Genomic DNA, 14,820 nt, shown 5'->3' on the forward strand with positions numbered 1-14,820 from the left:
TTTATATCTCAACAAGCTGGGAAAAAACCCAAGGGCAGAGGATTCACCAAACCCGGGAAAGATGAAGCTAGACCTGGAAAAGATAACCAAGCAACTCCAGGTGATTGTTTTTCTATTTTGATTTGAAAGTTAATTCCCCTATGTTGAATAGTGGTGCAGTATTTCAGAAGGAAAGACTTTTTTTTTTTTTTTTTTTTTTTTTTGGTTTTTCGAGACAGGGTTTCGCTGTGGCTTTGGAGCCTGTCCTGAAACTAGCTCTTGTAGACCAGGCTGATATCGAACTCACAAAGATCCGCCTGCCTCTGCCTCCTGAGTGCTGGGATTAAAGGCGTGCACCACCACCAGCCGGCTAGGAAAGACTTTTCTGTCTTAAAGAAACAAATACAGAAAATAACTCAATGATTAGAAATTTTCACTGTTTGTTCTAATAAACGCCTTCTCTTTGAAGAATTAGACTAAAATGAAGGGCTTTCATTTTAGATAATGAAACTAGTTCTTGATGATATCAAATTGTATTGTATATAAAACTTTAATTTTTGTGGCATTTTGGGTTAAAATTGTTTTTCCGTATTTAATGCTTTTATTTATTCTTTGAAAATCTTATACAATTCAATTTGATCTTATTCTTTCCCATCCCCTAATTCATTTCAAACTATCTTCCACCACCCTGTCCTTTAAACTTCATGTTCTTTCTCTCTCTTAAAAATAATGAAAATCACATAAAAAAATTGGGCGTTTCATTTGTGTTAGCCAACTATTCCTGAACATGTGGCCTGCCTTAGAGTATGGTTGATATACCTACCTAGTGTTATTACATTGGAGAAAACTGATTTTCTCTTTCCCAACAGCTATAAACTGTGAATCCGTTTGCTAGGACTGGGACTTTGTGCCCACTTCCCCTCATCCATGCTAAGAATTTGCCAGGTTTGAGCTTATAGTCATCTTGTACATTCTGTTATAGTCTTTCTGGCTTCATGTGGTTGTTTACTCAGGTGTTTCTGGAAAATAAAATATTACCTGGTGGAAGTCCTTTTCCAGTTCTGGCTGGAATCTTTTTGCCTCCCATTCCACATAGAACCCTGAGCCTTGAGGGGAACAGTGTGATACAAATAGCTCATCTGAGGTACAGCACTCCAAAGTTTCTCACTCTCTGCAGGTTCTTCAGCTGTTGGTCCCTGTATTGATTACCTTATACTGCAAGAAACTTCTCTGAAGAGGATTAAGAATTATCATGATCAATGTTCATAATATGTTTTAGTGGTCGCTTTATTACTGTGTTCATTTAGCAGAGTCATAGGAGTGGGATTTTCACTAAGTCTTATGATCTTATCTACATTAACAGTGTCAACTATGGATTCCATCTCATGAAATGGGCCCTAATTTCTATAAAAAAGGGTTGGCTTTCTCTATAAAAGTCGCATCACTATTGCACCAGTGTATGGTGCCAGGAGGTTGTTATAATAGGTCACAGGACTGGTAGATGAATCAGGCTGATGATTACTTTTCTTCTCTGAGAGTGTGTATAGCAATGTTTACCACTGTAAGTCATAGTCATTAGTGCTGAAGCTTCCATTTGAATAGCAGCTAGGTTTCTCCATGCTCTATAACAGAAGTATTTGGTTTGTTCAGTAAATTAAAACTATCTTGAGATTCTTGCCATCAAGTTGATGAGGGTAATTAATAACTTTGTCCGTGGCCTATAATATTAGGAGTGGGTTCTCTGGAACATCTTTGTCTAACACCTCAAAAAGTGGTAACCCATTTCTTGCTTTAGCGGGGATTTTTGGTAATATGTGTTTTCTAGTTAGGGTTGTTTCCCTCTATGACATGCAGATTTCACTTAAACTTTTCTATATGCATGTATGAATGTGTATATGTTTCAGGAAGCTTCTAATATAGTAGTTTCCTTATGGATTTTTTGAGAGGCTTTACTGTTAGATATTCCTCCCCACCTTCCTAACTCTGATCTTTACTCCTACAACCTTTAATCTATATAGTTTTGAAATTTAGCCTACTTGATTAATCTTACAAATGTGCCTATGTCCACTCAGTTTGTTGCAGATTATTTTCATTACTTATAGATGTGCTATGCAACTGGTGATTCCTCCTGAAGGAGATGAGATGTGGCACTCACAGTCCATGTCTAGCCTTCTACACTCACCATCTTCAGGCCCATATCGTCTTTTCCCTGCCTGGGACCAGTGGCCTATTGAGTTTTAAATTTTAATTTAATATGTTTTCTTTGCCTAAATAATTTATTTGGAATCACTATTTCCACTTTTCTATGCAAGGTGCTAAGTTTCTTATCTGATTACTGAACTGACTGCTTGAATTTGGGGTCATTAGTCATCCTTAAAACTGGACTTTTGAATTCTTTATCCCAAATTTTTACCATTTCCGTGTCTTTGAATTTCATTGTGGAGGAGTAAGGAACTTAATAAAATGACATATTTCTTTTAATCATCTGTCTGCATGTTTGTTTTTACACTTACATGCAGGTATCTTCAGAGGACAAAACAGGATATTGGAACCTTTGAGCTGTAGTTACAGGCAGTTGTGAACCATTTGATACAAGAGTTGGAAATAAATTCTGGTCCTTGTAAAGGCAGCATCTTGTGCTCTTAACTGCTAAACCATCTCTTTAGTCCCCAGGAATGTTTTAAGATAGTGTGATAGAATAGTTAAGGTCAATCACAGAAACAGATGTTAATCTTTATATAAAGTGGAAGGTTGAGTCATTTGCTGAATGGACCAGAGAAAGACAGAGGTAGTAACTTAAGCAGAAGAAAACACTAGATCATGAGAATATACTTAAAAACCAATTACAAGAGTGACTCCTCCTTGTAGAATAGTGTGGAATTTTCATAAAGCCCATGAAATTGTGACACAAGATTTTTTTATATTAATTGGTTTTTATTTATTTATATTTTGCATACCAACCACAGTTTCCCTCTCTCTTCTTCTATCCTTTCCCCCCACCTCCCTTTTACCTCTCCCATCCACTCCTTCTCTGCCTCCATTCAGATGGGGTAAGGCCTCTAGTGGGAATCAATAAAACATGGGATATCAAGTTGAGGCAGGACCAACCTGCCATAGAGAATAGGTTCCAAAGAGCCAGTTCATGCATCAGGAACAGGTCCTGGTCCCCCAGCTAGGGGCCCCACAAAAGGCCAAGCTACACAATTGTCACTCAGATGCAGAGGGTCTTAAGTTGATCCCATGCCAGCTCCCTAGCTGTCCATCCAGAATCCGTGAGCTCCAATCTAATTATAGGGGAAGGCCAGTTCAGGCACCCTCTTCACTATTGCTAGGAGTCTTATCTCTGCTCATCCTTGTGAGTTCTTAGGAATTTCCCTGGCACCAAGTTTTTCCCTAACGCCATAATGGCCCACTCTATCAAGATATCTCTCTCATTACTCTTACCTCTTCGTCCTGTCCTCAACTTGACCATCCTGATCCCTCATGTTCCCATTTTCCCCATCATTGGTTTTATTCTTTACAGCAAGCACACAAATATGTTTATGTGACAGACTTTATATGCCTTTAGAATGTTTACTATTTACAAATGTCTAGCTCTTTACAAAAAAAGATTGCTGATCACTTTTCTGTTGATTCTGCTAGAGGAAGTGATGACAAATGACATGGAGGTGAGAACTGATAGCTCAGGAGCATTGAAGGAAGGGATACTTCATTTAAAAAGTATTAGTGGGGGTAGACAGTTGAGTGCAAGTTGTGTCAGAAGGAGAGCAAATCCTCAAGGAGCCTAAATATAGCTGGGCCCTAACATCTTCCTCGGGGGAGGGAGTGAGAAGGCACTGCATTAGTGACTCAGACACTGGGAATCAGGTAGAAGGCATATAGCAGACTCATTTATTTAGCAATGTGGAAAACTTTATATACCCTCCCAGCACCCAGGCATTCTGATCTGTTATCATTGTGTGGTTGCCCCTTATTGGCTAGGCATGAACAGGACCTCTGGAAGCACCTGTTGCTATGCCCTCAGGAAGCATTGTCTGGTCACCCCTCCTTGGCTATGCACAATCAGGACCTTTGACAGCGACTGTTGCTAGCCCCTCAGGCCGACTCCAGGTTGACTCATCTCTCAGCCTTGTAGGCCTTTTCTTCCTGCCCCTAATGACTTGAATAAAAATAGAGGGAACTGTGGCTAAACTTGGCAGTGCAAGTAAAACACTCTCATTAGTCTGAAACTAAAGATAGTAAGTAAAGGAGTTGAAGGTGGACAAAGGGACATGGTTGTCTTGGGAATAGAAGATTCAGAAATTGCCAAGAATAACAAAAGGGCCACTGGAATCTTTAGTGATAATGTCAGTGTGATGGAGTATCAGTGGTCTGATCCTGGTGAAAAATCCTGATATTGATGACAGGGAGTGTGAGTAATATTACTAGAATTCTTTTAAAACAGGAGTTTTCAGCATGAAATATAAGGTAGTTTGTAAAAATAAATGAGTATAGTCAAGTTTATTTAAGTGAATTAGTTGTAAATGGGGAGGTAAAGTTATGACCACAGTTAAATGGTCATATTTTTTCCTGGTAGCTGAAGACAGATATGTGTGTGTCTTTCATATCTCTACTTGTAAATAATTGTTAGTTGAATTCAGTATTTTTTACTATATAAAATTCATTTATCTTATAACTAAATTACAAAGTCATTGATATTCTCTGTCTCTCTCTCTGTCTGTGTGTGTGTGTGTGTGTGTCCTGTGAACATAGACACATATAACCTGGCAAGTAATCTTTACATGAAATACTAAAGTTTTTGAATTGGATTACCAGGCTGCATGTCACAAGAGCATGGTTGTAGCCTTTTCATGTTATATGAAGCTTTATTATTTGGCATTCCTACAGGAACATAATGAGCTCTATTTGTAAATATGCATCATTTTATTTTTCATTTCATACCTCAACAAAGCTGGGGAAAAACCCAAGGGCAGAGGAATCACCAAAACTTGGGAAGAAGCCAGACCAGGGAAAGATGTCCAAGCAGCCCCAGGTGATTGTTTTGGTTTTTTATAAAGATTTGCAAAATAATGCCTCTATATTTATTATTCTGTTTTAAGAAAACAAATGCAGAAAGTAGCTCAATAATTAACTGCTAGTAATTTTCATCATGCTAGTCTAATGTATATGGTTGTTCTAAGAGAAGCTTCCTTTTGGAGAATTAGACAGTTTCTTGATTATATGAAAATCTACTGCATGAGAAACATCAATTTTGTACTTTTGTTTGAAAATATTTTATTTTTCTTCATTTAATTCTTTTATTAATTGTTGAAGATTTTCATGCTGTTTATTTTGATCATATTCTTTTCCCTGTCCCACCTCCTCCAAAATTGTTCTTCATGTCCCTGTCCTCCAATTTCATGGTCTTTCTATTTCTTAAAAAAAATGAAAGACACATACAAATGGGAGAGTGATTTGTGTTACCTAGCTACTTCTGAATATGTGGCCTGCTGTGGAATGTGGTTGACATAACCAATGTTACTCCATTGAGGAGAAATGATTTTCCCTTTCTCAGAAACTATCAATTATTGAATAGTTCTGCATTTTATATCCACTCCCCTCCTCCATGCTGGAATTTTGTTTGGCTTGAACTTGTAAAGACATGGATATTCTGTTTGTTTTTCTTTTTGAGTTCCTTTGTGCATCTGCTATTTTGTGTTTAGAAAGCACTGTATCATCTAAGTTCTTTTCTATCTCTGCCTAAAATATATCTGCCTACTCTTCCACATCAGTAGCTGAGCCTTGAGTGGAGAGGGCTGTGTTATAGAAATCCTATTTAGAGTTGAGCGCTCCAAAGTATCTCATTCTCTGTGGATTGTTGGGTTGTAGGTCTGTTTCTTAATTAACATCCACTGCAAGAAGCTTTTCTGAAAAGAATTGGGTGTTGTAGTAATCAGTGAGTATAACAGTAAGTCATTAGGAGTTATCTTATTACATTATCCCTTTATCACAGAACCTGTCTAGTCTCACGTTCTTGATATCATTAACAGTGTCAGATATTGGCTCTATCTTATGGAGTAGTCCTTAAATCCATTTAAAACATGGTTGGAAACTCTCATAACATTGCGTTAGCGTTATGCTATTCAGCATGTCTTCTGCTCATGTGGTTATTATAGCTCACAAACTTGACAAAAATTTGTGGTATGCTCAGAAACTAAAAATACTTTGAGATTCTTGCCATCAAGTTTTAGAATGTAATCAGTAGTATTGGCAATGTCCTGTAGCAGTGGTTCTCAACCTTCATACTGCTGTGATTCTTTAATACAGTTTCTCATGTTGTAGTGACCCCAACCATAAAATTATCTCATTGCTACGTCATAACTGTTATTTTGCTACTGTTATGAATTGTAATGTAAGTATCTGATATGCAACTCCTTTGTGGGTCATGACTCAGATTGAGAACCACTGACCTATAGTGTTAGGGGTAAAGCAATTTGGCCAACATTGACAACTCATTGCTGGCACAGGGTTTTTTTCTTTTTTTAATTTTATAACATGTCTTGTCTGTTTGTGATGGCTTCCTTCCAGTATACAGTCACTTCATTTAAAATGTTTTTATATGTGTATATATTTAATATTCAGGACCTAGAAGGGTTCCTTAAGGCTTTTTTGAAATGCTTTTCACTTTATATGTCCCTCCCCAAATTCCTTCCTCTATTCTTTGCTCCTATCCCCAGTTCCCATCAATCCATATATTTTGTTTGTTATATTTAGACATGGAAGATTTATTTTTAATTGAGCTGTATTTATTTTTATATATGCATTTCATTGTCATAAGAGGATAGGAGAGTATTGTTTCTCTGGAAGTAGCACTACAGGCAGTTTGGAGCCACTTGATATCTTATTGGAAATGAACTGTGGTCCTCTGGAAGGGTAACCACAAGCACTCTTAATAACTATCCACCTCTGCAGCCCTAAGGAATGTTTTAAGATGGTGTAACGGTATAGTTAAGGTCATTCACAAAGACAAATTTTAGTCTTCATATAAACTAGAAGGTTGAATGCTTTGCTGAATGGAGCAGAGAGAGCTAGAAGTAGGAACTTAAGCAAAAGGAAACATTGTAGCCTCGATATATACTTAAAAGTCAAGTAAAACAATGACTTCTCCATAGAAATGAGGTTGGACTTTACATAGAATCATATATAGCCTATGTAGTATATGTGATGAAATTGATTTTTATGTTCTTTGAATAGTTTTTAGCTGTCAGACAAAGAATATGTGAAAGATACCATATGTGATCATCGTTATGTGTACTGTTTAGCCCTTTACAGAACTAGATTGCTAATCTGTATACTGTTGCTTCTTATTGAAGGAAGTAAATGAGTGTGTGACTTAGTCAGGAGCTGACTTACTGCTTAGGGGTGACAAAGGGGTACTTCATTTAGAAGTATTGGTGGAGGTGGACAGTTGAGGACAAGTTGTATCAGGATTAGAGAAAACCAGAAGAAATCTAAGAGAACTATGGATAAACTGCAATGAGTGTGTAAAACATGATCATTTGAAAACTAAAGGTACTGAGTAAAGGAGTCGAAGGTAGACAAAAAAACACTGTAGATCCAGAAAATTGTCTAGAATAACCAGTTCAGGGCCTTAGCTGGAACTTTTAATGATGATGTCAATGTGATGAGGTGTAGGTGGTCTGGTCCAGGTCAACATCCTGAAACTGACGTCAGGAAGACAATGTAAGAAAGAATAATGTAAGTAATATTACTAGATGTTTTTTGTTTTGTTTTGTTAAACTGGAAGTTTTAAACCTAGAGTGTAAGCTAGTTGCTAAGAATAAAATGGGTCTGGTGCATATAGGTGTATTGGTTTGTAAATAATGGATACATTTACAATGCTACTTAAATGATCTTAATTTACACTGGCAACAGAGGCGGGGCGGTGGTGGCGCACGCCTTTAATCCCAGCACTCGGGAGGCAGAGGCAGGCGGATCTCTGTGAGTTCGAGACCAGCCTGGTCTACAGAGCTAGTTCCAGGACAGGCTCCAAAGCCACAGAGAAACCCTGTCTCGAAAAACAAAAAAAAAAAATAAAATTTACACTCGCAACAGAGGATAGACTCTGTCCGTTTTTGGTGAGTAGTAGAAGTGGAAGAAAAAGGCTGAAGAAAGATGGGATATTTGCTATCCCATGTCTTGTTTATGCATACTCTTGTGGTATTTGGGCAATGAAAAAAACAAAGCAGTAGACTGTTTCAACTTAAAAAATAAAGCCCTCAAGATGTTAGTATTTGTGCATGTGTGTGCATGTACATGCATGTGTGTATCATATCTACCTACAAAGCATTTTAAATTATACTTAGTAATATTTGCTATGTAAAATTAATTTTTATTAATAACCTAAATTTGTAGGCATTGATACTGATATTTATTTTTTTAACTATAAAACACTTACAAAAATAACCAGGTAGTTATCTTTACAGAAAATATAAAATAATCTAAACTGAGCTACCAGGAAATTGGAAGCTGTGTATTATATGATCATGATATCCTTTTCATGACAACATTGTAGGAAGAGAATCTATATTTTATAATAAGAAGCTTTATTGTTTGGCATACATACAGGAACATAATGAATTCTAGCTGTAAATATAAATCATTTTTATTTTTTATTTCATACCTCAACAAAGCTGGGAAAAAGCCCAAGGACAGAGGATTCACCAAACCTTGGGAAGAAGAAGCCAGACCAGGGAAAGCCAGACCAGGGAAAGATGTCCAAGCAGCCCCAGGTGATTGCTTTGGTTTTGTATAAAGATTTGCAAGATTATTTCTCCATATTTAAGAATGTTGTAGTATTTCAGAAGGAAAGACTCCTTTCTGTTTTAAGAAAAAAATGTAAGCCAGGCTGTGGTGGCACGTGCCTTTAATCCCAGCAATTGGGAGGAAGAGACAGGCAGATCTCAGTGAGTTTAAGGCCAGCCTGGTCTATAAGGCAAGTTCCAGTACAGCCACGACTTTTACACAGAGAAACCCTGTCTTGAAAAAATCAAAAAAAGAAGAAGAAGAGGAGGAGGAGGAGATATTTTCTAAATATTTATGTTTTATTAATCCAGCAGCATTTATATTTAAATGTCTTTTAGCAATTCAAAGGCAGCATAATAATATAAAGTATCCAGACTCTCTGTGTCTTTTTCATCTTTACATGGCTTTGTTTTAACCTCTCTTTTATTTTTACTTTTAATTTTTGGCTTTTTGAGACAGGTTCTCTGTGTATCTTTGGCTGTCCTGGAACTCTCTCTGTAGATCAGGCTGTTTTTGAACTCACAAAGATCTGCCTGCCTCTGCCTCCCAAGCGTTGGGATTAAAGGTGTGCGCCACCACTCCCAACTACTCTCTTTTTTTATTTTAAGGACTTTAACCTTTTTCTTTTCTCTCCCAAGCCAGTATATAGTTTTTAAACACACTGTAAACCATTTACAGGTTTTCTTTGAATCTATCTTTACTGTATATCTCTCTCTTTCTGACCACATGAGTCTTTAATATGCAAAGCAATATGGAAAGGATTAAAGCCGTGACTTTGATGGCTGGATCCAGCCCATTCCTTAGCTTTCTGAGATTCATGCCTCATTGTAGAGGTACGGCAGGAGCCATGTTTATTGTCACAACTCTATGGTATTTCAAGGTCCCTGCCACCAAGCAAGCTCCAGCAGTCTGTTCACAAACCACACTCAAATGCTCTGTAGCTGGACCTCTTGTCTGAAAGAGTCAGATTTTGGCACTGGCAGGATGGCCCAGAAAGCGGGCATTTTAAAATGGAGTGGCTTTATTCCTGCTATGGATAAAAACCAAAAGGCATGTGGTCAGCTTTTCATCAACAACATTTAAGTGTTTCCTGGCAGGACCTCTTAAAAGAACTGCAAGGTTTTGCAGCTAATACTGAGTCAGGAAGCCTTTCTTAAATGAGAGCGCTTGCCTCTAGCAAGCAGAGCCCACTAGAGAAAATGCTGCTATTAATAAGCCATGCTTTACTCTTATTTTTTGTCTAGTATTACTTTTTAAGCTCTCTCAGGCTTTATGTGGATGCAGTTGTTCACACGTTGGGCACCATTCTATTGTCAGGATTTCTGTCCTGCCCAGTTCCCAAAGTCATTAAGTCCTAAAGAAATCACACAGAGGTCTACATTAGTTATAAACCGATTGGCCCATTAGCTTAGGCTTCTTATTAACTTTTATATCTTATATTAGCCCATTATTCTAGTATATGTTAGCCACATGGCTTGGTACCTTTTTCAGCGAGGCAGTCACATCTTGCTTCCTCTACAGCTGGGTAAAGGACTCGGCTGCTCCCTTTTTGGTGAAAAGTAAAAGTAGGATGCCAAAGCTGCAGAAAAATTTAATACTTGTTATCACAAGTTTATTGTATGCGTATTATATCATCTTTAAGTATGGAAAAAGTAAAGCAGTAGTAAGTAGTCAGTGTGACTACTCTTTAACTTTGTAAAGTAAAACACTCCAAGTAAATGTAGTTGAGCTTTGAATATGTTTATGATTTCATATCTCTTCCTCAAAAGCTTGTTTATTTAGAAATAGTGGATTTTAGTATATAAACATTATTAAGTTGTTAAGGTGTTGATACTGAACTATATCATTTGTTTATTTGGTATTTGTTTATTTATTCATTTATTCATTTATTTATTTATTTATTTCTGGTAACATAATCAAAATTAGCCTGGCAATCAGTCTTCATCCAAAGTATTAAAATGGCCTAAATTGGGGTGCCAGGTAGCTGGAAGCTTCATATGACATGAGCATTTTCTGAAGCTGTATAGCATCTGAGTCTTTTCAAGACAACACTGTCTCAGAGAGTATACATTATGAGTAGAACCTTTATAATTTGCCATACCTATTTAATATAATGTGTTCTAGCTTTAAATATACGTAAATTTGTCTTTCATTTTATAACATAACAAAGTTGAGAGTAAACCAAAGAGCAAGAGAGTCACCAAACCTTGGAAAGAACAGGCCACTCCTTTTGAAGATGAAGCAGAAGCCCCAGGTGATTGTGTTGCTTTATCTGTCTGTATTGACTTATAAGGTGATTCTTGTGTATTGAGTGAATAATGATGTAGTGTTTTCAGAAGGAAAAGACTTTTTCATTTTAAGAAAAAAAATTTTTAGCCGGGCATTGGTGGTGTACACCTTTAATCCCCGTATTCAGGAGGTAGGGGCAGGTGGATCTCTGTGAGTTCAAGGCCAGCCTGCTCTACAAAGTGAATTCCAGGACTGCTTGGACTATTAAACAGAGAAACCCTGTCTCAAAAAAATTTTTTAAAGAAAACAAATTTTAAAAGTAAAAATAATTTTTATAGAATTATCACTGTGATAATTCAAATTAGATAATTATTCTAAGAAATTCATCCTTTTGAGAATTAAATGGTTTTCTGATTATAAACTCTTTTGGTTTTTAAAAAAGAAAACTCTTTGTTGCAATTATAATTTTAAGTCTAACCTTTCTCCCTTCCTTTAACCTCTCTCCAAACTCTACCATATACCTTTCCTGCTCTCCAAATTCATGACCTCTTTTCTCACTAATTCTCACATACTAATGCATGTAATGTACTGCATACATATGTGCATGTGTATATAAATACATAAAATGTATTTCTAAATATAACCTGTCCAGTCTGTATAATGCTACTTGTATATATGTTTCCAGGGCTGGCTTTTTGGCACCAGACAAATAATTGTTGTGCTTTTCCTTGAGGAAGGCCACTTCTCCAGTTTCCAGCTTTCCTTGGTTGCTGATAGTTCACTGTATAGGGTTGGCACATTGTGCACTTTTCTCTTTCCAGTTTGGCATATGAATAGTGAACACAAAAATGATCTGTAGGTGTAAAGGCAAATGTTTATAGATTTTTGTTAGAAATTATGCTGGTTTAGCAAATTAGTGGTTATAGATTCTCCTCCAATAATCATCACTTCACTAGCATAGAGGTTTTAGGTGGGTTTCAAATAGCAGGCATAGTCTCCCTCTTGTTGAGTTGTAGGTTTTACGTCCAAGTAAAGTGCTATTGGTTACTGCCAAGTTATGTGTGCCACTAATACATCCTTAGGTTATCATGTCATGATGGGCATTATGACATATCAAATGATCAATAGGATAGCCTTTTCATGACTATACTGTAGTAGAAATTTTTTTGGCATACATACTAAATGGAACATAATACCTTCTCGCTTTAAGTGGACATATTTTTTATTTTTATTTCATACCTCAATAATACTGAGAAAAATTATGTGTATTGATTTACAACCTGACTCCTGCATATTCAATAATGGTATAATGTTTTCAGTATAGAATTGCAATCTGGTGGACTTTTCTCTGTCCAGTTTGCATACATATAGATATCACTTTTATTCAGCTCTTGTTTGGGCAATCATGTTGATGAAACTTTATGGGTACTGTTTTTTATATTACTGAATGACACAGTCTTACAGCAAGCTCCCCTATATTCTGACCTATCAAATCTTTCTACTGCCTCTTGGACAGTGTTCCCTGAGCCTTTCCTAAGGTGCAGGAGTATTTTGTAGATGGATTCATTGTAATTGAGCTCCATGTCTATGGATTTTGAAAGGTTGTGGATATTTGTAGTGATGTTTGTGATTTGCAAAGAGACGTTGCCCTGATGAAGAGTACAGACTACTATTGTCTTAGGATATGAGGACAAATGTTTATGAATTATTGCTAGGGATTACCTTGTTTAGTAAATCAGTGCTTGTAGATTCTTTTCTAATAATCATTTCACCAAGCACAGAGTTTTTACTGGCTTTCTGGTGCCAGGCATTCTCGCCCTCTTGTTGAACGAGTCTTAAGTCCAACTAAAGAGCTGTTGATTACAAGGAAGGTATGCATGCCACTGCTCTATACCTAGAGTTGTCATACCATGAAGGGCATTGTTACATTTCAAGTGAGCTTGATGGTAGCCTTCTTTAGAATGTATGCATTAGGGAGGGGGACTTGATTGGGGGAGGGGGAGGGAAAGGGGAGGCGGCGGTGGGGAAGAGACAGAAATCTTTAATTAATAAATAAATTAATTAATTAAAAAAAGAAGTTTTATTATTTGGCAAACATAGTGGATTAAACATAATGTGTTCTAGCTCTCAATGTACATGATATTTATGTTCCATTGTATACTTCAATAAAGCTAAGAAAAAGCCCAGGGTCAAGACAGTCACCAAACCACGGAAAGACCAAACCGAACTTTTTGAGTATGAAGAAGCAGCCCCAGGTGATTGTTCTGTTTTTACTATATTGATTCATATAATTTTTGCCATATATTTAATAATGATATAATGATTTTAGGAGGCAAAACTGTTTTTACCTTTAAATAAACAAATATAAGTACCAAATGATAAATTTATAGGAATTCTCAATGTGATAAGTCAAAATTGTTTCTTAGTATAAGAAATTCATTCTTTTGGAGAATTAGATTGTTTCTTGAATACAGATTCTTTTAATATTTTCAAGGAGAAGTATCTCATATTTATTGAGATTATCATGTAATTGCAACCTTTCTCCATACCCATTCCTCCCTTGAAAACCTCCCATTTTAACCACCTTCTCTGTGCCATAATTCATGACCTCTTTTTTACAGTAATTCTTAGTGATTGTATTTTAGAATGTCTATGTGTACACACACAAACACACATATTCATAAATATAACCTGCTCATTCTGTATAATAATACCTGTATATATGGTTTCTTGGCTGGCTTTTTGGTACCAGTGATTTGATGTATTCTTTCTGGGTATTCCCACACCTCCTATTGATTGTTTCCTTCAGTTTTCTATCATCCTTTGAGTAGGGTTGAAGCCTCATGGACTTTTCTCTGTCTAGTTTATATTTGTATTGGTGCTACTCTTGTTCATCTCATATTTGGACAGTGATGTTTGTCAGGTTTTATATTTGTTTCTCCTGATATTACTGAGAGACACAGTCATAGAGCAATTAACTCACCCTCTGCTCTGATGAACTTTTAGGCCCCTCTTGGATAGTGTTCCCTGAGCCTTATCTTAGGTGCAGGCGTGTTCTGTAGATGTATCCACTCTGATTGTGCTCCACTACTCACTCTCTGCTTTGATTGATTGTGGATTTCTGTAAGGGTCTCGGATTTTTCCAAACCAGAGTTTTCTTGATGAGGAGGAGTAAGGCCATTCTTATCTTTGGGTATAAGAACAATGTTTAGAGATTGTTGTTAGGAATTATGCTGTATTAGTAAGCTAGTGGTTGTAGATTTCTTCTTTTTTTTTTTTGCAGGGTGAGGTTGAATGTTTATTCAGGGGGTTATGAAGGAGGAAGGGTGAAGGGGGGGACAGAGAGGGAGGGAGAGAGGGAGAGGGAGAGGGAGAGAGAGAGAGAGAGAGAGAGAGAGAGAGAGAGAGAGAGAGAGAGAGGGGAGAGAGCGCTGTAGATTTCTTCTTAATCATCATTTTACCAGCATAGAGTTTTTAGCCGAGTTTTTATTACCAGGCATGCTCTCCCTCTTGTTGCAAGTAAAAGTACTATTGATTACAAAGAAGGTATGTGTTCTGCTTCTACATTCTTTGATTTATCATGCCATGATAGGCATTGTGGTAGTAGCCTTTTTTACTGTAATGCTATATTAGAGCATATGCTTTAGTATTGGAAGATTATTATTTAGAAACCATAGTGGATTAAACATAACATGTTCTAGCTTTATTTTTTATTGTGGAAGAATGTAGCATTTTCCCTCTCTTCATGCATCACGTCACTGAATGCTTTTTTATCAGAGTTCCTTTCAACCAGTATATCATGTCTGGACTTTAACAAAAAGTTACATG

General features: G+C 36.7%; 1 protein-coding gene across 7 annotated transcripts in view; it reads left to right on the top strand.

The window, feature by feature from the left end:
- The window catches only part of Scml2 (Scm polycomb group protein like 2), a 90,093-nt gene that overhangs the window by 46,210 nt on the left and 29,063 nt on the right, over window positions 1-14,820 (top strand). For 4 of the 7 annotated variants that reach the window (XM_050160644.1, XM_050160645.1, XM_050160639.1 and 1 more), the window contains 5 exons: window positions 17-100; window positions 4,931-5,011; window positions 8,652-8,750; window positions 10,934-11,017; window positions 13,164-13,247. In XM_050160644.1, the coding sequence (XP_050016601.1) occupies window positions 17-100; window positions 4,931-5,011; window positions 8,652-8,750; window positions 10,934-11,017; window positions 13,164-13,247 (432 nt within the window). The remainder of the gene's footprint in view (window positions 1-16; window positions 101-4,930; window positions 5,012-8,651; window positions 8,751-10,933; window positions 11,018-13,163; window positions 13,248-14,820) is intronic. The other 3 variants (XM_050160642.1, XM_050160643.1, XM_050160641.1) reach the window with 3 other exon arrangements.

The sequence above is a fragment of the Alexandromys fortis genome, unplaced genomic scaffold (assembly GCF_014885135.2).
Source record: "Alexandromys fortis isolate MF-2015 unplaced genomic scaffold, M_Fortis_MF-2015_v1.1 scaffold_120, whole genome shotgun sequence".
NCBI classification, from domain to species: Eukaryota; Metazoa; Chordata; class Mammalia; order Rodentia; family Cricetidae; genus Alexandromys; species Alexandromys fortis.